General features: G+C 44.3%; 1 protein-coding gene across 2 annotated transcripts in view; it reads left to right on the top strand.

The window, feature by feature from the left end:
- Positions 1-17,412, top strand: part of PALD1 (phosphatase domain containing paladin 1) — a 128,584-nt gene extending 111,172 nt beyond the window's left edge. For both annotated transcript variants that reach the window (XM_075610752.1, XM_075610753.1), the window contains 9 exons: positions 2,496-2,591; positions 3,919-4,053; positions 4,335-4,451; positions 5,009-5,188; positions 6,331-6,528; positions 8,279-8,419; positions 9,283-9,354; positions 15,398-15,538; positions 16,881-17,412. In XM_075610752.1, coding sequence (XP_075466867.1) covers positions 2,496-2,591; positions 3,919-4,053; positions 4,335-4,451; positions 5,009-5,188; positions 6,331-6,528; positions 8,279-8,419; positions 9,283-9,354; positions 15,398-15,538; positions 16,881-16,928 — 1,128 coding nt within the window. In that variant the 3' untranslated portion in view covers positions 16,929-17,412. The remainder of the gene's footprint in view (positions 1-2,495; positions 2,592-3,918; positions 4,054-4,334; positions 4,452-5,008; positions 5,189-6,330; positions 6,529-8,278; positions 8,420-9,282; positions 9,355-15,397; positions 15,539-16,880) is intronic.
- Positions 17,413-22,150: the final 4,738 nt, after the last annotated feature.

Below are 22,150 nucleotides of genomic sequence, written 5' to 3'. Positions count from 1 at the left end.
AGACCCTCTGGTTCTGATCCTGTAAAAAAACAAAATGGTGGTTAGAGTGGATTTCTCCTTTAACCTTCTGTCCGACAGGTTTGGGTTACAGACGTAGCATTTGGAAACTAGAAACTGTAGGCAGATGCCATTCCCATTGAAATGCTCTTGCAATACAGTACTGCAATTGTAGGGCAATGCAGATGGAAGATGAAAATGTCTGAGAAGCAGAGAGAAAAACTTGAAAGCAACAGTTTGGCCCCAATCTGCTCTCTGTGTTTTGTGCCAGCTATTTTAAAAACTGCTTTCTGTATGAGAGAAGAACATGATGTTTTCCTAGAACTGTTAGCAATTGAACATTGTCGCTGTTTATGTTCTCACGAGATCCCCTAAATTCACAAATGTCTTTTTCCCTTAAGGAGCAGAACATTGCATGTTGTCAGTGACAGTGGAAAATTACTTTAGACTTGGCTATAAATTGAATCGCCATCGCTGTTTATTCACAGCTCACGTTTAATAATAACACTTTCAAACACACAAAAAGGTTTACATCGAGGGGGGGGAAAAAGCATTTAGAAGCCGCGTCTTACTGAACGTCTTAACCCAGGGGATCAACACCAGTCCTCAAGACCCCCCCCCCCCCCCAACAGGTGAGGTTTTAAGGATAACTCTGCTTCAGCACAGGTGGCTCAATCAGTGGCTCAGTCGAAGACTCAGCCACTGATTGAGCCTCCTGTGCTGAAGCAGGGATGTACTGAAAACCTGTCCTCTTGGGGGGGAATGGAGGACATGAGTTGAGAAACCCCTGTTTTATCCCTTTTAAAATTGCAGTTTCAAGTTGCAACAAACTGAATGAAGGTTGCATGGACGTACGCTGAAGCGATTTCTAAGTTGCAGCGATCACATCTGATTTACAAAAACGTTTCCTAGGTTTAAAACGTTATAAGGCATTTCAATAAGTTGTTTTTCTTTGAATGCTTATTTGAAATTTAGGCCTTGATTATACCAAGTGCTGCAAGACGGCAGCGCTATTCTGTGACGTCACCCAGCGCTGCCGCCGTGAGCGGTTCGCCCTCATTGGCTGAACCACTCACGTGACACGGCCGTCGCCAGAAAAAAAACTAATTTCTCAGACTCTTCCCCAGCCGTCCGCTTTGCAATACGGCGCACCGCGACCGGCGCAGCTGGTATGAGCACTTTCATTGGATGTAAATACTTGTTTTGGCGCTGCGCACGTTTTTGGGTATAATCCCGGCCATAAGCATTGCGTTTTACATTTAAATGTTTTTTTTATTACAGGTTTGAACCAGGGGGTCTCCGAGGCGGAACTGTGTTAATTTCAGCTCCGGAGACCCCCTGGTTCAATCCTGCAATTAAAAATGAAACCGCTATGCAGCCTGTTCTGCTGCTTTAATCTACTGTATATGAAATTGTAAAGCGGTGGAAACGTTGACTGTAAGCTATGTGAGACTGGCCAAGTTGGACTGGGGACATTAACCCTTTCAGGGCCCTTTTGCAGCACCTGGCACATCATGGGCACTTGCTCATTTTCATGGGCCAGATCGGGCTCACCAGTCTGATGGAGCGGCCAGCCTGTTCGAAATGGAAGTGGAGCGGTGCTGCCGAATCCAACATGAACCCCGACCCGGGCAGCTTCTCCCCCCCCCCTCTCCGCCAGACATAACTAATGGGTAGCAAGTCAGCTTAGCCTGCAAGGGACCATAATTGGCCGGCATTGGCAGATGGCAGATTTGCTATTTCACCCCCTGCAATGGGTACTTATTTTACTTACCTGGGAAGAATGAGATGCTGAGTTAATGTGGCTGGGATTTGATTGTGCTGTTTGTTTTGGATTATTTTTTTAGCCTAACCCCTCCCTCTCATCCCTTGTATCCTCCCTCTTCCATTATACAACCCTCCGATCTGGTCTACGCCATCTCATTTCTTCACCCGCATGTTACCTCTGCCCCATCTCTCCTGCATCATCATCTCCCTCATTCTCTTTCAAGTCGCGCAGAATTCCTTCTATAGCAGCGTGTCTCTGGCATTCTTCATTACCACTAGTTAAATGTTAATTGCTCTGTCCAAATACATCCTATGGAATAACAACTTAGTGTAAAGTTTACATTGTAAAAGCATTTACTGTAACGGAGTATGATTATATAGCTGGATTGCCTTATTTGGAATGTTTTTTTCGAATACCAAGCTTTGGGGGTTGTCGCAGATCTGATTTCCGTGTGTACTTGGGAATAGACTGCTTTCTAAAGATAGAAAAACCTAGAAACAAAACTGAACGAATTCACAAACACGGTTAGCAAAAAGACATATACTTTTGCAAAAGTAGGTACAAAAGCAAATATAATTCCCAAAATGATATACCCTGATAAAGAATATTCATCACAGAGCTGACGCTTCTGCATATATGTAATGCATATCATGACATAGAACAAACCTATTGCGATTTTAACATGACAGATGTTACCGTGACCTCATTTTTCCTTCTTCTTTCATTTTAGGGAAATAGTACCAAAGAATATTTCCTCCGAGGAACTCTCCATAGCCTGGAGCGTTACTTTTACCTAATAGCTTTCAACTATTACCTTCATGAGCAGGTAACCCACATATTATCTCTTGCATGTACGTACATATCATACACAGCTTCCGTTATGAAGGCCCAATAGTCTAACACAAGTATACACCCATTTGTGTCATTTTATTGGTTTATGCAGTTGCACTTTCTTGCTTTTGCATTAGAAAAATAACACCCCTTACTGAGCGTTGTTACCCAAACACAATTAGTAACATAACGATTGACATTGAAAAAATATATGTGCTTGTGGAGTTCGACCTTTTTCAAGTGTGTTACTTGATGAGTTGTTGAAATTGTATTTATAGTTGTATTGATATAGTTGAAGGCAAGCAGACAATGCTTGAGCAACATTGCAAAACATTTGCAAGCTACAGTATGTTTCACAAGGAAGGATTACTACTTCTCAGAGGTTCTCAATTTAATTACTGACGCCAGTTGAGTGTCAATCAGATTACTCCCTGGATTACTGTAATGGGCTAACCCAAGATTTAATCATGGATGTGGCTAATACACCAGAATCAGATAGCATCTAAAGAAGAAATGTATGAGATTTCAATAGATCATGTACAGGCATACCGCGCATTAACGTACGCAATGGGACCGGAGCATGTATGTAAAGCGAAAATGTACTTAAAGTGAAGCACTACCTTTTTTCCACTTATTGATGCATGTACTGTACTGCAATCGTCATATACGTGCATAACTGATGTAAATAACACATTTGTAACAGGCTCTATAGTCTCCCCGCTTGCGTACAGCTTCGGTACAGGTAGGGAGTCGGTATTGCTGTTCAGGACGTACTGACAGGCGCATGCGTGAACTGCCGTTTGCCTATTGAGCGACATGTACTTACTCGCGAGTGTACTTAAAGTGAGTGTACTTAAAGCGGGGTATGCCTGTACTACATTTACCATGAACTCATGTGGATCATGTGATAACCTCTTCAGTTCCTTTGTGCTGTTCCAGCAGTGGCACATGTATTGGCACTGTCTTCGAGCTGTCCTTCGGAAAGCAGAGATCCTGAAGAGCAATCCAGAGGTAGAGGGAGCGCCTCCCCTAAGTGGATTCCTTTTCATTGACTCATGAAGGGGTTGACTATTTTTTTTAACCGGAGAGTAGGAAACATATATTTTTGTGCCAGCTGAGCCACTAGACATTTGCCACTGAAATGGTTCAAAGTTAGCATTTCCATGAAAATGATAGTTTCCTCTAGGATGAATATGACTGCTGCAACTCTTCGCTGCATGTTTCACCCACAGACCATTTGCTTATTTAAGTGAGAATAACAAATGGAGATTGGTAAGTAAAAGTGGTAGTAGTTAAACACAGCCTTCTTCTGTATCTTTCAGTACCATTTGGCCTTTGCACTGAATTTTAGCCGATGGATGTGTATGCATCCTTGGATTTACAGACTGCAGGCGAATATGAATCTGTCCGAACTCACGCTATCTGGAGAACTCATAACAAGAGGGACACGGGTATTGGTAAGTATTATGCCGATGCTTGTTCTCTGTGACTTTTCAGGTAGTGTGCCGAATGGTCATTTGGTGTTGCCCACACTTTCTATTCCCTCCCTTCTGTACAACTTGCTTTTTAAGCTTTCTTCAACTTAATGAAAGCACAGTAAGACTGTGATGCAATACGTCTCACATGCATAACCATTCTGCCAAGGATAATGGGCAGTAGAGTTAGCCTTTATACGTGTATGGATATATCTCACTAGAAATTCGAGATACTGTGAGTGTAGATCTGTTTTCTTTTGCAGGTGTTGGATGAACGGTTCTCCCCAGACGTGCTAAGCACTGTGAAAGAACTGAATGTGGCCAACTTTCGAAGGGTGCCCAAAATGGCCATTTATGGCACTGCTCAACCAAACTCAAAGGTGATAAATGAAGCACCTCCTATTACTACAGTTAGTCTTGAGTAATGTTTTGCATGTTGGCAGCTTCATAATACAGGTATCATGAAGACAACACTATAGTTTCACAATAGAAGAAACATCTGGTCCCATCATATAATTTTTTTTTTCATTTCAAGACTAAATTAGCAAGTGGCCAGACAACTGAAAAGTTCAGATGCACAAAGTGTCATCGCTTTGTTTCCTAGAAGATCTAACCACAAATCATGCAACAGATTGACTAGAAGAGCATCAATCATTGCAACTCTAACTTTATACTCATGGATGAAAAGGCACCATGGTTTAAACTCTGGATGGTGTGATATTACCAAAAGTAGCAATGTTTTTAGTAAGAGTGTTAGATGTTCTCCTTGTATCTTCTGTTCTACAAATATTCAACTAGAATAAGAAACTACTTAGTTTAGAAAAGTGGTTCCTTTGATTCAATAGAAATTTTAGGTATAAGCATTCTACTTATTCCACTGTCTTGGTTTCATTACTTATTAAGAGGTCAAGTAATGTTGGCTTTGTTACTCATCCAGGCCACATGCTGTGTGCTCAATTATCTGACTGATACAAAGAGAAAGTATTCCAACATCCTGTGGGTGAACCTTCGTGAAGACATCGTGCTCGAAGGCAATGAACAAATATATACCCTGCGGGAACCAGAGCACTTGGAGCAACAAATTGCAATACCTGTAACATCGCCAGAACAACTGGAGGTAACCGGAGATTGCAATGTGCATTATTATTAATTCCTGAAACTGTCTGATTTTACTTTTAAATGCAGCCTCTGTAAAACTTAGGCCTGCAGGCATCGAGAGGCATGGCTGTGACGTCACATGAGCGGTTCGTCCCCATTGTCTAAACCGCTCACGTGACGCAAGGAAAACAATTTGGGAAATCTGTTAAAAAAAAAAATATAACAAATGACTAACAAATCTGCTAACAAATGAGCCAGAGAGAAACATTTCCAGTTCTAAGTACTACAATCATACTTAAATGGTATCAATACTACAATCATACTTAGATGGTATCAATACTACAATCATACTTACATGGTACCAAGATGGTATTGTGGGATCAAAATACCTGCTAGCTATGGTAATCAGTTTTCACACTGTAAATTGGTGCACCTTAATTTTGGTGTAAAACCCTGCTTTATACATATATTCCAACGCTTATTTCCAGATAGCTTCCATTTCTTCACAGTATGCAATGTTAAATAGAATTGTCATGTGATATATGGATTACAACAGGTCCTGTCTCCAGTCTATGGAAAAGCATGTGCTATTTGGCAGTGACCACAGGAGGGCAGTATGTCAAATCCCTAATCATATTCCACCGGCATTTTCAGTACTACATGGGAACAAAACCACACAGGAACAGTCAAAGAAAGGCAGCACTCAATCCTAGAGCAAGTGTATCACTCACACTTCATCCGGATTTATATCAAAGGGCACGTATGGCTTGGTGATGCAAAGAAGTTACCTTTATTCAAAAAGGGAACATACCACACAGCAAGCGACATCAGGTGAGAGGAAAGGCCGTGTACGGGCCTGAAACATCGCCTGCTGTGGGGTATGTTAGTTCCTTTCCTGAATAAAGGTAACTTTCTGCATCACCAAAGCCATGTGTTCTGTAGGTCCGGCACACACACACACACACACACACACACACACACACACACACACACACACACACACACACACACACACACACACACACACACACACACACACACACATTTTAGTAGTGGTGATGAATCCCTTGCTCTGACGAGCTTGTTGTATGCTAAACAGTCTTTGGCAACCAAACGAAAAATCTATTAAGAAGGTCCACTCATTGTCTCACTGTTGCTCAGAAATTGGAGGCCACCGTGAAGAACCACGTGCTGGCGTCCCAGAAGTGGCTCGAGGTCTGCCTTGAACAGGAAAAGCAGATGAAGATGTTTAAAACATGCCAGACAATGCAGGAGATTTTCAACCAGCAAAAAAGCACGTGTCCGGGGCTGGTGTACAGAAGAATCCCCATTCCAGATTTCTGCACTCCCAGGGAACAGGTATTGTCCGTGTGAAATTATCAGCCCATTGAACACAGCGACATTACGAGAGATGCACAAAGCAGTATGGAAAATAATGTTACTAGCTGTACCCATGGTAACATACACTGATCTAGAATGTCTGAAAGGTTATTAAACATTACTCTTTCTTTTCACCACTCCCTGTAATGCCTTGCTGTCTCTTGTCCCCTCTTCCCCACCTTACTCTCTCCTCTTTGTACTCCCTGTCTCACTGTCTGCTCCTCTCTCTGCACACTACACTCCCCTCGTACTCATCACATCCTCTTCTTGCTGTCTCTCTGTTTCCTCCTCCTACTGACCTTGCTGTCTCTCCAGCCCTCTCTTTACACTCCCTCCTGCCGGATGTGCACACTGCTCTCTATTCCCTCCTTTCCTTGCTGTCTCTCTCTGTCTTCTCTCCCCTCCTTGCTGTCTTTCCTCCCCTCCCTCCTCTATCATGCCCTGCTCCTGTTTGCTCTCTCTCCTCCCCTCTTTGCACTCCCTGCCTTACTGTGTCTGCTCCTCTTTATGCACACTACACCCGTCCTCACCTTGCTGTCTCTGTTTCCTCCTCCTTCTCACCGTGCTGTCTTTCCTCCCCCGTGTGCACACTGCTCTCTGCTGACTCTCTCTTCTCCCCTCCTTGCTGTCTCTCCTCATCTGTCTCCGCTGCCATTAAAATCCCCTCCCCCAATATTTCCTGGGTGAGTGAGAGGCCGCTCAGTATATCACAGAGGGGGAGGGATGCATGTATATTTTTATTTATATATCACTGACAGTGTATTCGGCGCTTTACAAAGACAATACAGTACAGGGAATCATAATAATACAATAAGTGCAGCAAAGTCAGACAATAGAAATGGAAATTCCTGCCCGAAGTGCAGCGTCCAGTTTTTGTATTCTTCACCTCCAATTTGAACTCCCCAGATACTTCAAATGTGACACTTACGGTGTTACCCAGCCAATGTGCTGTCTCATTGACTGTCCCTGGGTGAGGGAAAGGCCAATCAGCCTACCACAGAGAGGAGGGGGGGGGGGGGTGTGCAACCTCACTGGATGTCCCTGGGTGAGTGGCAGGCCATTCAGCCTATCACAGACGGATGTGCAGAAAATCTTTGAGAAATATAAATAGATACATGCAATATAATATAAATGTTTTGCAATTCTGTATGTTTTACATGCAATATAATATTAATCTTTAAAAGTCCACTGACAGCATAACCATTTATATAATCATTCAGCTGAAATGCCTTCGAAGTGCAGCAATGTTTAGTCTAGTTTTCCCACGGAGGTGTGAAAGTGGAGATTGTACAGGCTTCATGCTTGACTTCCATTGGAGAGATTCTGAATTATGTTCGACAGCAGGAACGTTGGCCGCTTATAGAGTTAATACGTATGGTGATACTGGGAATACGATGGTCACGTTGCTGTGTAAACTTCACATTGTCTGATTAGACTAAATGTTGGAAAGCAAAATGGACACATGAAGTAAAAAGATTTCTCAAAAATAATATGAACTTACAACTTCCCCTGAGCGTAGACACAGGAAATCCCTACCACAGATTGCAGTTTGATTATAATGGAAGTCACAGGAAGTTACTTGCCTGAGGTCACACACAGATATCACTGCAATTACATCAAACTGCCTTGAAATGTTGATTCTTTTTTGTGAGTGTTAAGCCCCCCTATAAACCTGGTCCTAATGGAGACTATTTCAATGATTCACTTAACATTAGTGTCTATCCTGCAGGATTTTGACATGCTGCTTGAGTCGATGAAGACGACGCTAGCTGAAGATTCCAATGCAGCCTTTGTATTCAACTGTCACGGAGGCAAAGGGAGGACCACTACTGCCATGGTCATAGCCTTACTCACTCTCTGGCATTTCAACGTAAGTACTGAAGCGCACATTCTTTCGGTGTAGGTTCTTAGCATAAACTGCCCAGTCCGACAACCCATGCACCATGCCCCTTTGCCCAGTTAAAGAACACAACACTTTTTGTGGGGTCACAGCTTTGTTAGCAAAACCCAAAAGCCGGCAAGCCGTCATAAATAGGGAAACCCCCCAGAAGAGGTGAAGTATTGAGCACCTCCCCAACCCTGGTGGCTGCCTAAGCCCAACTGTTCAGCTGGCACCTAGAACCCAACATGTTTTCCTTGTGGCTGGTTCAGGCCAGGCCATACAGCTGATGCTCCCCATGCTATCTTCTTGTGGCTGTACAGGCCCAGTCTTCCAACAGGCGCCTCTTCGACCGCCAATCTAATAGACAACATGGCTGTATTGGAATGGGATGAATGGTTGCACTGCGTGCCCAAATTATGATCCTACCACGAGCCTGTGCTTAAGACCCCTTTACCACCCTGTCCCTATCTGACACAAGGCCAGTGTACTGCCTATGAAATTGCCAGGGAGCCTATATGTCTTAGAAACTGCAGGCCATTAGCCGGGCGTTTATGTGGTCTACGGACCATTTTTTAGTTCAGTAGTTGCACCCCTGCTAACCTGTAGCACACAATATTTTAGGAGTAAATCACAGGGGGGAGATGCCAGCCTTATCAAGATCATTTTCTGGGTGAGAAGAATTATAATCTGCATTAGGTCAGCCCCATTTCCAAGAAGTGAAGGGTTAAATGGCAGACAATAGATTATATTGAGTGGTTTAATAAAACAGCCTTGCATACAAGTTCTGTACAGTACACAGTTTCCTCTGATAGACCTGACTGAGCTGTCTCTTACCTTTATCTTTACTGCAGAGCATTCCTGAAATTAGCGAGGATGAAATTGTAAGTGTACCAGATGCCAAGTATACCAAAGGGGAGTTTGAGGTAAAACATCTTACTACATTTTTTATCTCTCGGGTCAGTTCAACTTATTTCTTCCTGTTTTTTTTGTTTCTTTAACGTCTCTCTGTCTTTTCTTTCGGTCTCTTGTATTTATTTACATCAGGGGTGGGCAACTCCAGTCCTCAAGGGCCACCAACAGGTCAGGTTTTCAGTATATCCTTTCTTCAGCACATGTGGCTCAATCAGTGGCTCAGTCAAAGACTGAGCCACTGATTGAGCCATCTGTGCTAAAGCAGGGACTGATTGAGCCTCCTGTGCAAAGCAGGGATTTCCTGAAAACCTGACCTGTTGGCGGCCGTTGAGGACTGGAGGTGCCCACCCCTGATTTTGGAGTTTTGTGGGAAACGCAAAAACAGCATTTGGCATCAAAATATTGGTGCTGTGCCGACATCATTTCTGTGCTTACGATGCAATTTATAGTTTGGCACTGGGGTCGTTAGCATCTGGTCTAAAATGATGCAAATGAGGTCTTACATCAGCGCGATTACTGATGCGCCGATTGTACGTCTGTCGCAACAATAGGACTGTGTGTAAAAATTGTGTGTGCGCTACGTTTGCATGTACAGTATTTGCATCATCAGTCGCCTTTTAAAAATTAAACTCTTTTGGGTGGGACCTTTGTCTGCAACAACTCTGCCTGCCATGTACACACTGCGTGGAAGCATGTACGAACAGACAAGCCAGCAAGCTGAAATGGAAAGAGAACTGAAATGTACAAAGAGAACCTGAATAGGATTTCCCTTCTTCTCCTACCTCTTGGTATATTGTCCTGTAAAAGCATTATTTGCCAGGTCACAAAAGCAAATCCTAGGAAGAAGACGGCATTCCAGAGGTCTTGTACCATCTTCTCCTTGGGTGACCAGATGTCCTGGTTTAGCCGGGACAGTCCCGGTGGCCCGAAAATTTAGTAAATGTATGTACTTAGACAGATCTGCAACCCTGCCTTTCACCAGTATCACCCAGCATACGGTGCGTCCACTGCAGCAAGGGATTCTGGGAAATTACATGCAAATGAGCACACAGTGCCACCTTTTGCTTCAAATCCATATGATATGGTCCCCTGTAAGCTTATGTGTGCTGCATTGCACAGCTTTAAAGCACAGCCTGGGTTAAGATGCATAGCCAGTAAACCCACCCAGAGACAGCCATTTCGACCTTTAGGGTCTCATCAGTGTGGGGTTGGTTATACTGGCTTTGCAATTTGAAGCTTGGGATAGGTTTCATCACACTAAGTTAAGTTATGGTGGGTATGAAACGTGGCAAAAACCCTCCACTGTAAAGCATATACTGTACTGTAGCACATGGAAATATTACTGTGTGCTCATTTGCATGAATATATTGTGTGTGTGTGTGTATATGTGTATATATATATATATATATATATATATATAGAAAAACACACAATAAAAGTAGCGCTACTAAGTATAGTAAATAACTGAATAATTAATATAAACACTTAAAGTATATGCAAATTAATAAAAATAACCAACAAATAAATAGATAGTGTCCAAAGAAAAAAAGGATAAGTTCAAATGTCTCCACTTGGTAGTAGTCTGGAGGAGGAGAGAGTCCCAACGATACACTGACCACAGGAGCTCCTTGCTGCTTCAAAAGAAAGTGGTGTAGCCACCCACCACAGATCTAGAAAAACAAAACACAAAAAAGCGCAAGCTCCATAGCGCATAACTGTGTACAAATGAGGGTGAATTTATTAAGAAAAGTGTCCCTAGGAGATACACTTACAAAAGGTTAGAATAAAATATACATTGGAGAGAATCTGTATGGGGCGTCATCTACAGGAGTGGGGGAGAGGGATTTCGTCCGTGATACTGAGCACCTGGTTTGACTGCTTCTGACTCCTGCCACGAGTCCTGCAGCAATTCAGCGTCTCTGATGTTAAAGGAGCTTCTTTTGAAGGTGCAATAATAGAAGCACAAGCAGAATAGCTGGAAAAGTGCCAAAGAACACAGGACCTCCTCCCACACGACCGTCTGAGATGACGTCACCCCGTCTCTACGCGTTTCGTCACGTTGCGTGACTTCCTCAACGTGACGAAACGCGTAGAGACGGGGTGATGTCATCTCAGACAGGGCCGCCGAGACACTCAAACCCCCCCTTTCCCCTTCCGTGGTAAGGAGCGCGCTCCAGCGGTGTGACGCACTCCTCTCCCTCCAACACCCCAGCCCGCTCCAGCAGGGGCGTAACACGCGCGCTCCCTCCCCTGCGAGGCCGCTTCATGACGCGCTTCCCCCCCCCCGAGCATGCTACAGCGTGACGCGCTGACGGCCGCCCGCCTCCACTGCCGCCCGTCACCACTGCCCCCTGTCCGCCTGCCACCACTGCCCCCTGTCCGCCTGCCACCACTGCCCCCCGTCCGCCTGCCACCACTGCCCACTCGCCACCACTGCTGCCCGCTGCTGCCGGCGCGATCTGGTAGGCATTGGTGGGGGACGGGGGGGGGGGGTGCTTTCAATTGTGCTGGGGGGAGATGAAGGGTGCTGAGGGGAGATGAAGGGTGCTGAGGGGAGATGAAGGGTGCAGAGGGGAGATGAAGAGTGCAGAGGGGAGATGAAGGGTGCAGAGGGGAGATGAAGGGTGCAGGGGGGAGATGAAGGGTGCTGAGGGGAGATGAAGGGTGCAGGGGGAGATGAAGGGTGCTGAGGGGAGATGAAGGATGCAGGGGAGAGATGAAGGGTGCTGATGGGAGATGAAGGGTGCAGGGGAGAGATGAAGGGCTGGGTGTGTGTATGTGTGGCTGGGTGTGTGTATGTGTGGCTGGGTGTGTGTGTATGTGTGGCTGGGTGTGTGTGTGTATGTGTGGCTGAGTGTGTGTATGTGTGGCTGGGTGTGTGCGTGGCTGGGCGTGTGTGTGGCTGGCTGGGCGTGTGTGTGGCTGGCTGTGTGTGTGTGGCTGGCTGGGCGTGTGTGTGGCTGGCTGGGTATGTGTGCGTGGCTGGCTGGGCGTGTGTGTGGCTGGCTGTGTGTGTGTGGCTGGCTGTGTGTGTGTGGCTGGCTGGACGTGTGTGTGGCTGGCTGGACGTGTGTGTGGCTGGCTGGGCGTGTGTGTGGCTGGGCGTGTGCGTGGCTGGCTGGGCGTGTGTGTGGCTGGCTGTGTGTGTGTGGCTGGCTGTGTGTGTGTGGCTGGCTGGACGTGTGTGTGGCTGGCTGGACGTGTGTGTGGCTGGCTGGGCGTGTGTGGCTGGGCGTGTGCGTGGCTGGCTGGGCGTGTGTGTGGCTGGCTGTGTGTGTGTGGCTGGCTGTGTGTGTGTGGCTGGCTGGGCGTGTGTGTGGCTGGCTGTGTGTGTGTGGCTGGCTGGGCGTGTGTGTGGCTGGCTGGGCGTGTGTGTGTGGCTGCGTGCGGGCAGCTGGCAATGGCTGCTTGTATCTTTGTTTTGTACCCAGTCACGTCCTGTCTGTGCCCCTGATCATGGATTTGGGAGGGAATGAGATGAGGGGGGTGAAATGAGATGATGGGGGATGGGGGGACCGAGAATATATAAATAACATACCACCCCACCGACTGTGTGTGTGTGTGTGTGTGTGTGTGTGTGTGTGTGTGTGTTTTCATCATTTGCGTCTGACGCAGTTGTTACTGAGTTGTCAAAGTGTTCATGTTTTCAATAAACTTGTTCAAACAATGTGTGTTTTAAATTTTCGCATGCGCAACATAATACCTAAATTCTTACATGGTGTAGCTATTTTCACATCTAATTCGCCACATCTGTGGCTACATTGAAAAATTGGTTGCCCACCCCTGTCCTAGGGACACTTTTCTTAATAAATTCACCCTCATTTGTACACAGTTATGCGCTATGGAGCTTGCGCTTTTTTGTGTTTTGTTTATATATATATCTATATATATATATATAGATATATATATATCTATATATATATATAGATATATATATCTATATAGATATATATATATCTATATATATATATATATATAGATATATATATATAGATATATAGATATATATATATATATATATATATATATAGATATATATAGATATATATATATATATATATATATATATATATATATATATATATATATATATATACATGTAGAGGTATCAGTACCGTGTTAGCCGAGCTTCAATAATCAAAAAATAAATAGATGATACCGTTCTGTGGCTAACGAAATGCTTTTATTTGTGCGAGCTTTCGAGATACACTGATCTCTTCTTCCAGCGATGTTACAATGAATGAAGCAAGGATAACTTAAAAACAGTGTCTCTTGGAATGTTATCTGTGCTTGTCCTTCCCCCGGTGTGGATGTGTTTTATGGCTAGAGGTGTCAAAGGGTAACTGAAAGCAAGTGAAGAAAGAGTGTGTATGTGTATGAGTGTGAATAAAAATGAATGGAGAGCCCACAGTATATACAGTGCTCTACACAAGGTGTGTGTGGAGTGCACACACAGCTGTCTCTCACACATACTAATACTCCTTATTTTTCCATCCATATACACCAATAGGGACCACATAGTATCCACACACACTTTTAGTTGTGCTACAAACTCTCACATTTCCACACCCACCCACACCATTTATATCCCTCTCACTCCACACACACCTTGTGTAGAGCACTGTATATACTGTGGGCTCTCCATTAATTTTTATTCACACTGATACACATACACACTCTTTCTTCACTTGCTTTCAGTTACCCTTTGACACCTCTAGCCATAAAACACATCCACACCGGGGGAAGGACAAGCACAGATAACATTCCAAGAGACACTGTTTTTAAGTTATCCTTGCTTCATTCATTGTAACATCGCCGGAAGAAGAGATCAGTGTATCTCGAAAGCTCGCACAAATAAAAGCATTTCGTTAGCCACAGAACGGTATCATCTATTTATTTTTTGATTATATATATATATATATATATATATACAATATATTCATGCTCATTTGCATGTATATATATAAATATATATATATATTTATATTAAAATAAAGTCAACAGACCACCAAGAATGTTGCTGTTCATAACAATGTATAACTATCTACTCTGAAAGTGACAAAAATAAATTTGGCCATAAGGTCTCACAAGCAAGTGAGGATTTTGATATTTGTTACTCAAAAGTGAATACAGTACACCTTTAACAAAGTTGCTTTTTGCTGCCAGACTTTGTTTAATGCCACAGACTTGGTGGAGAACCTGTGGTTGAGGATTTCCTTGCCAGCCTGCAGCAGGGAATAATCCACATCTTACAAAGCCATCTCACAGGAGTTCACTTGATTGGCTGCCAGCTGCTATTTGCTGCTCCAGAACGCTGCCCATCGGAGCCTTGCGGCCTGCCGCAATCAGACCTCCCACAGACCCAACACAGGAAGTGGAAGCAAAACACACACGTTGTGTTTTTCTGGTCCATTCAGGGAAAATTATGTTCACCAACAACCTTTGCCCTAAAGGCATAGCTGGGCCCTATTCATGAACTCACTGTAGCTATTACTATTCTATTGACCACTCAGCAATACGATGTGTGTATATATATATATATACAGTCTTTAGCGTATACTTATACGTTCCATTAGTGTTTACTGCAGAACGTTGCTGTTTAGATGTGCTGAGTAATTCTTTAACATTAATTGTAGCCGTATCATTTTCATTCTAAATTGTATTTTGTAGTTGTGTGATACTTCCTTTAAAAATGTTCTGTCACGCGCTTATTCCGGTTTTAACACTACTGCAACGACACTATTACCTAATTCTGCTGCATGTATTGCTTGATACACCGCAAATATAATGGGGCCGCAGTGACAACAACTACAAAGAGGTACAATTCTGGGGCTTTGGTTTCGTTAACTATCAAGTGTGCTGGGTAAAGCAGTGAACAAAATAACCCCGCAGAACACATCCCCACTCCTCCTGGGAAATCCTTTTGGTTGTTTGGCCAAATACCCCTCAGAAGCTCATTAGGAAGGACCTGTGAGGTTATGGTGTCCACTTAGCAGAAAGGAGGCAAACTTGCTTTAGCAATGCATTTAATTGTTTGTCTACTCGGTTTGTTAGGTTGTGATGAAGATTGTTCAGCTATTGCCAGATGGGCACAAAATGAAGAAAGAAGTAGACATGGCTCTTGACATCGTTAGTGAGACCATGACTCCCATGCATTATCACTTGCGAGAGATCATGATAAGCACCTACAGACAGGTGAGTAGTCCTGTTTTCAACAGTAATCCCACCGTGTGGCTCCACCAAATATAAATGAGTTGCAAACTAATACCTGTGTTGGAATTTTTATATATATATATATATATATATATATATATATATATATATATATATATATATATATTACAAAGGACATCAAAATCTGAAAGAAACAAACTATTCCTGGTTACGAAATAGAATAAGAAAGGTTTCAAGGCAAGCAGAAGTTTTCCAGATTTGACTTTATTGCTCCATATGTTGTAGATATCAATGTTTGGTCTCTCTGAGGACCGTTGTGAAGTGTTACTTTTTCCCCTTAAAACACCAGCTTGCAGTCACAAGGTGCCTGCGTTAATGTTGAGAAATACAGTGTAAGTGCCAATTATTAGGTAAGGTGTGGATTTCCTGATTCTGCTGGTCTCTTTCCCAAGACCAACACAAGACCTTGATTCATTAACAATTTTGACAAGCATTAAAGTGAACAGCACCTGTGTGTATCACGTGAACCAAAAGACAATAAATATGAAATAGATTCATCCCTCCCTCCACAACATTCTCCCCCATCCCTCCACAAGGACCCCCCCTCCCTCCACAACAACCCCCCCTCCCTCCACAACATCCCCCCCTTTCTCCACAATGTTCCCCCCTCCCTCCACAACGACCGCCCCCCTCTACCTCCACAAGGACTCCCCCTTCGCCACAACGTCCCCCCCTCCCTCCACAACGACCCCCCTTCCTCCACAAGAACCCCCCTTCCTCCACAAGAACCCCCCTCCCTCCACAACGCACCCCCCCTCCCTCCACAACACCTTCCTCCCTCCACAACGCCCCCCCCCCCTCCCTCCACAAGTATTCCCTGGAATATAATACATTTTCTACAGATTGGGAAGTGCCTGTCCTTTGAACTTTATTTTGTGTGTGTACATGGATTTAAATGGATTTATTCTGCTGGGTTATTTTATTATGGTGGTTATTGGGAAAGTAAAGCATGAAGCTGTTGCTGTAAATTTTATTTTGTGACTTAGTACATCAGGAGTTTGACCATGTGATTCTGTAAATCACGTCCCACTTACTTGACATCTCCCTTTATAGTTTCTGAGAAGGTGGAATTTGTTGAAGTATCAACTGATGTTCCCAAATATACAAGTAAAAATAACTTGGCGACTAAGCAACTTTACATTATACATTGGTAACATAATCCTATCCTCATTAGTGAAGCAGTGTGTTGGCACCATTGAAAATCAGACCCTAGGGTACATAATATAGAAGCACCTGTTGAAAATATTCAGTATGACTCATATTTCCAGACTGACAATGAAAGCTCTCCCATATCTTGCATTAGGAGTGTAATGTGAAAAGAAAGCAGGTGGCCTGGAACGATCCAGGCTGAAGACATCCAATAAAAACTACCAGTGTAGGTTCATGAATGGCAGCCTGTGGTTACTGACAGCTGTTCCAAGCAAATGAAGAGAAAGCTGGCATCGTATTAGGTACAGAATGAGATGAAATCGCTTTACACCTACAGCACCAGTGAGGTCTGCAATGGATTACAGTTGGCACTGAAAGAATCAATCTGAAAGCAGGAATCAGTGTTCTAACTTGCATTGAAAACAACCTTCAAACACGCATCAACAGGTTAAATTCTGTATCCTATTCCATTTTGTTTATTAGCAAGTGCTCACAAACCTTCCAATTTGTTTGTTCATCTAGAATTGTGGTGGCCTTATTGGGTTGGTGCAGGTGTGATGCCCATTAAAGATTCAGTACGACTTAGCCGGACTAAAAACAAACTTTTGTAAATAATTTAACAGTCTGGAGGAGTGTTTGTCAATCGAGTGTTTTCTTTACCCTTCGCCCGCCCTGTCCTTATCAGAGAGACAATAAAGATGTATTTATTTTTTTCTAAAATGTTTTACCAGGAAGTAATACATTGAGAGTTACCTCCTGTTTCAAGTATGTCCTGGGCATAGAGTTATGATGACAAATACATGGTTACAACAAATACATAGTTACATTAAGTGAACAGGGTTATGCATTATACACAAGACATTGCATGCACAGTTAAAGATAATATATATTATGGGCGTATGTAACAGTTACAGACCAGATTAAAATGTGAGACAGCTTTAGTTTTGAAAGAATTTAGATTGGCGGCGGCTGTGAGAGTCTCCGGTAGATTGTTCCAGTTTTGGGGTGAACGGTAAGAGAAGGAGGAGCGGCCGGATACTTTGCTGAACCTTTGGGGCCGTTAACAGTCTTTTGGAGTCTGATCTCAGATAAGTGCTGAATGTGGTAGGGGTGAGGAGCTTGTTCAGAAAGTATTTGAAGGCAAGATAGGAAAGGTGAACTTTGCGCCTAGACTCAAGTGATGACCAATCTAGTTCTTTGAGCATTTCGCAGTGATGTGTGTTGTAGTTGCATTGGAGGACAAAGCGTCATTGAATTGTAGTGGGTGTCTAGTTTGCTAAGGTGGGTTTGGGGTGCCGAGCCATATACTATTTCCCCATAGTTAATAATTGGCATTAGCATCTGCTGTGCAATATGCTTTCTGACCAGCAGACTTAGGGAGGATTTTTTCCTATAATTACACCTAGTTTGGCATATGTTTTGGATGTCAGGGTGTCACTGTGCATCCCAAATGTTAAATGAGAGTAAAATCATATGCCCAAATATTTGAAACTAGTAACAGGGGGCAAGGATGGTATTAGAGTTGGTTCTGATCTGGAGCTCATGCATTGGAAGTTTTAGAAATGTAGCCTTGGTTCCAAATACCAGTTACAGTCTTGTCAGTGTTTAAAAACAGTTTGTCTTGGGAAATCCAATGTTCACATCTCAAAAAGTCAGATTGAAGTACGTGTCCAAGGTCGGAGAGGCTAGGGCTGTGTGCATATAAGATTGTGTCATCTGCATACATGTGTATGAAGCTCCTCTACAAGCTTAAGGCTAAGGCCCCGCTGCCTCAGACCACGCGCCCGCACTGTAGACAGGCGGCGCGTGGAGAGGCACTTGACCGCTATCTGCGGTCTGTAGGGAGCTGGAGCGGGGGGCGTGGCCAAAACGGGTCGGGTGGGCGCGGCAATGACGTCGGGGGGGGGGCCATCACACTGTGTGCCAGGGATTCCCTCCCCGCTCCCCCGCCTCTAAAGTGAACAGGAGTGGGCTCCGCAGTTGAACTATCCACTTTGTGACCCCCCAGTCTTTGTGGCCAAACCTAATGTCCCCCGTTACCCGAAGCCTCCCTGCTCCCCGAAGCCTCCCCTCCTCCGTGCATCTGCTGACACAGACTATGAGGAGAGAGACTGTGGGAGGGAGCAGGGGGGCTCCCTTAGTGCTGCAGATGCTTTCCCCGCCTCCCCGAAGCCTCCTCTCCTCATTGGCTCACAGCCACAGCACGTGACGCGTCACCGCTTGGGATTACAATTCTCTTGCATCCCCTGGCGGCTGACGCGTCACAGAGTGTAGTGAGCCGTGCAGGGAGGAGGGACTGGGACCTGCTCGGGAGGACACCATCAGATGGTGAGTAGCGGCCGCCGGACACAGCGGGACCAAAGCCTTAAGAAGATCATTGATGAACACTGAGAAGGGAGAACAGAGCCTTGCAGGACACCGCAGGTGATATCCAAGGGGTTGGAGTTAGTGCCCTAGTTAGACACATGTTGGGATCTTCCTGATAGGTAGGACTGAAACCAGTTTAAAGCATGCTTCCCTATTCCAGAGCTCTGGAGTTTAAGCAGGATAGCATGATCAACTGTATCAAAAGCCTTTGCAAAATCTAGGAATACTGCACCAGTGAGTTGCCCCAGTTCCATTCCACACTGGATCTCATTGCAAACTTTTAGCAGGGTAGTTACCGTGGAGTGTTTGGGGCGCAAGCCAGATTGGAATTGGCTAGGAAAATTTGTCTTTGTATTGTAATCGCTTAATTGGGAGTGAATACATTTTTCCATGACTTTGGATAATTGGGAGAAGAGAGATTGGCCTGTAGTTTGAGACGGTGTTTTTGTCCCCACTTTTGAAAATTGGGACAACTCTGGTAGTTTTCCAGGTCTTAGGGATATGGCCTGCAGACAGGATAGAGTTGATTAGGGAAGCAAGCGGTTTGGCAATGGCTGGGGCACCACGTCTTAGGAACTTGGATTGCAGTAAATCAGGTCCACATTGGCTGCTTAGTTTTAATTTGAGGAGAGCTTATGTAATCTCCTCTTATGATACTGGGGCAAATTGAAAATCGTGGGCAGTGTTGGGAGAGGGTGGGGCAATAGGGGTTCTCCCAGGATGAGGTTCATGTTTGTAGTTCTGGTTGCGTTTCGCTAATAAGTTAGTAGCACACCCCACAAAGTAATCATTGAATGCATTTGCAATGTCAGTGGGATTTGTCAGAGTAATATCCTCCTTAATGATATTACATGGTTGTTGATGGCTAGAAGGCTGGAATATATGTTAATATAAGGGGAGGGGGAAAAGAGAAGATTTGCGTGTGCAAACTCTTGTTGAACACCGAAGTGATATCAAATAGAAGGGATCACTCGGAGGAAATGAAAACTCCTCCCAAGTCTCAGATCACCATGTTTACCAATGTAGCCCCCTGTAAACAGCACAGGCTATACCTATCTTCCTTCTGCTGTGGTAAGTCCTGTTAAGATCAGGCACCAGTAATCATCCTGGGTTTTCTCCCTTAATAGCCCTATCCTGAATGATAGACGCAGGCCTGGACTCTGCTGCAGGCGTGAGCACGAGGGGAGGTCCTGTTGACATCACGAGGGGCGGGGCTAGCTCTATATTTAGCAGCCAACTCCGGTGAGTAGTAGTTCTTCGTTCGAGATTAGTCAGAGTCTGGAGTTGCCGGTTAGTTATGCCGGGAGTATGCAGTGCCGCTAACAGGCGATGAGTCAAGAAATCCTGCGGATTGGTCCGAGGATTAGGAGGGGCCTACAGTTTCCCCTGCACAGAGTGCAGCGAAAGCAGAGCGGAAAGAATCAGCGTCCTTTAGTAGAGCTGATAGAATTATAGACTTGGTGGACCAATGCCCTCACCCCACTGCCAGGGGTGATGGGGAGAATCCAAGACCCACCGCGAGGCTATCCTCGGGGGTGGGACACGGGGTATTGAAGCCCTAGCTCAGACCATCCTGCCGGAAGAGTGACTTGGAGGGAAGGACAGGAGGAATTATCTGGGCGAAGGCGAGCGGTGTATAACTCGTCCTGGCTATTGTGTTGCGGCTGTTGGAAGCCCTTATCGTTGGGATATTGTTGCTTTGTCAAATAAAGAGACTATTCTTCATCCGTAAAGACTGTGTGTGACTTGGAAAGTACTACCCTGGGACCCAAGGGGTTCTTCTATACCGGTCCTGTCCCATATTCCTGGGAGTATAGAAGATGGAGGCGCTGCACCACTAAGAGATCATGGAGGCTACCACCCCAGAAGCCCGGTCCTGGCTCCCCCACAACATCGCGGGAAGCTCAGGCCCTCCTGTTCCTCACAGGTACGCACCACACCGCATGTAATCTGCCCTCATGCACCCTAGACACCACCGTAGAGTCTGGGGGAAGGGGGGAAGCAGGGTTACACCAACTAACTTTGAAAAATGATTTAAAAATACCTACAGTATAGGTGCCGGATTTTGGTTAAAAAAATAAATTAAAATAAAGGCATTAAATGCCTGGATTTAACCCCTGAAAGAAGCCTCTGCTATTAATACACTTTGTTCTAAAGAGGGATTGCCCCTTAAAGTGACCACATTTAATTTTAATAATTGTAGCACAACACCTACAAGTCTTTTTCATGTATGTTCAATTTTAGAATAAAACCTTTGTTACTTCGCAAGAATTTCAGTTTTCACTGAAATTGTTAAAATTGCTAGCACATTTTCTTTAAATAAAAGTGCTATATGACGGATTAAATGGGAGTTCCACAGTGTGCCGGGAAGATCGGACGTGCTGTGCACTTTTGTTTCTTAACAATTCTTTCCATTTGGTAAAAAGAAAAAAAAAAAACACCTTTCGTTCTTATTACAGTTTCCAAGATGTAAAACTCTGCAAATAAGCACATTTTGTCCTGGCTCAGGCATGTGCTAATGTGCAGTAGGATACATTAGCCGCAGAGCAGCATCTCCTATTTTGGTCAATTGAGCAGAATGGATGGGACGCTGAAATTGTGGCGCCCATGAGTTGTATGGTAGGTGTCTTTTTCATCAGGAATATTAACTGCTGCTGTAGGAAGCTGCAGTTCCCTTTTTAGTATTACAAGCCTTGTTCCTATACCCTGTCACAGATCCAAAAACACAAAAAAGTAATACAGACCACATCTTTCAAGGCTCCGCTGGACCTTATCTGCTTAAGCAAATGTGTCAAAAGAGAGCCAGTGTCATTTATATCTTTTAGCTTACCTCTCTGCTAAGTGAAGCTCTCCTCCCAATGATAATCAAGCTTATCTCCCTATCGGCAGGTACCAGCGGTCTGATCACAGTCAGCTGCAGACTAGTCATTTGGTTAAAAGCTTTGGTATAGTCATGGGACACAATGAAGCTTTATTTGCTTTAGTACATAGTTCCTTACTTGGCTCTCTTTCGTTCCTTGTAGATCATATGCAACAGAGTATCACATCTCAAAGTTA

Source organism: Ascaphus truei, chromosome 8 (genome assembly GCF_040206685.1).
Source record: "Ascaphus truei isolate aAscTru1 chromosome 8, aAscTru1.hap1, whole genome shotgun sequence".
In the NCBI taxonomy this organism is placed as follows: domain Eukaryota; kingdom Metazoa; phylum Chordata; class Amphibia; order Anura; family Ascaphidae; genus Ascaphus; species Ascaphus truei.
Note: the sequence above shows the minus strand (reverse complement) of the source record. Positions and strands in the feature narration are given on the sequence as shown.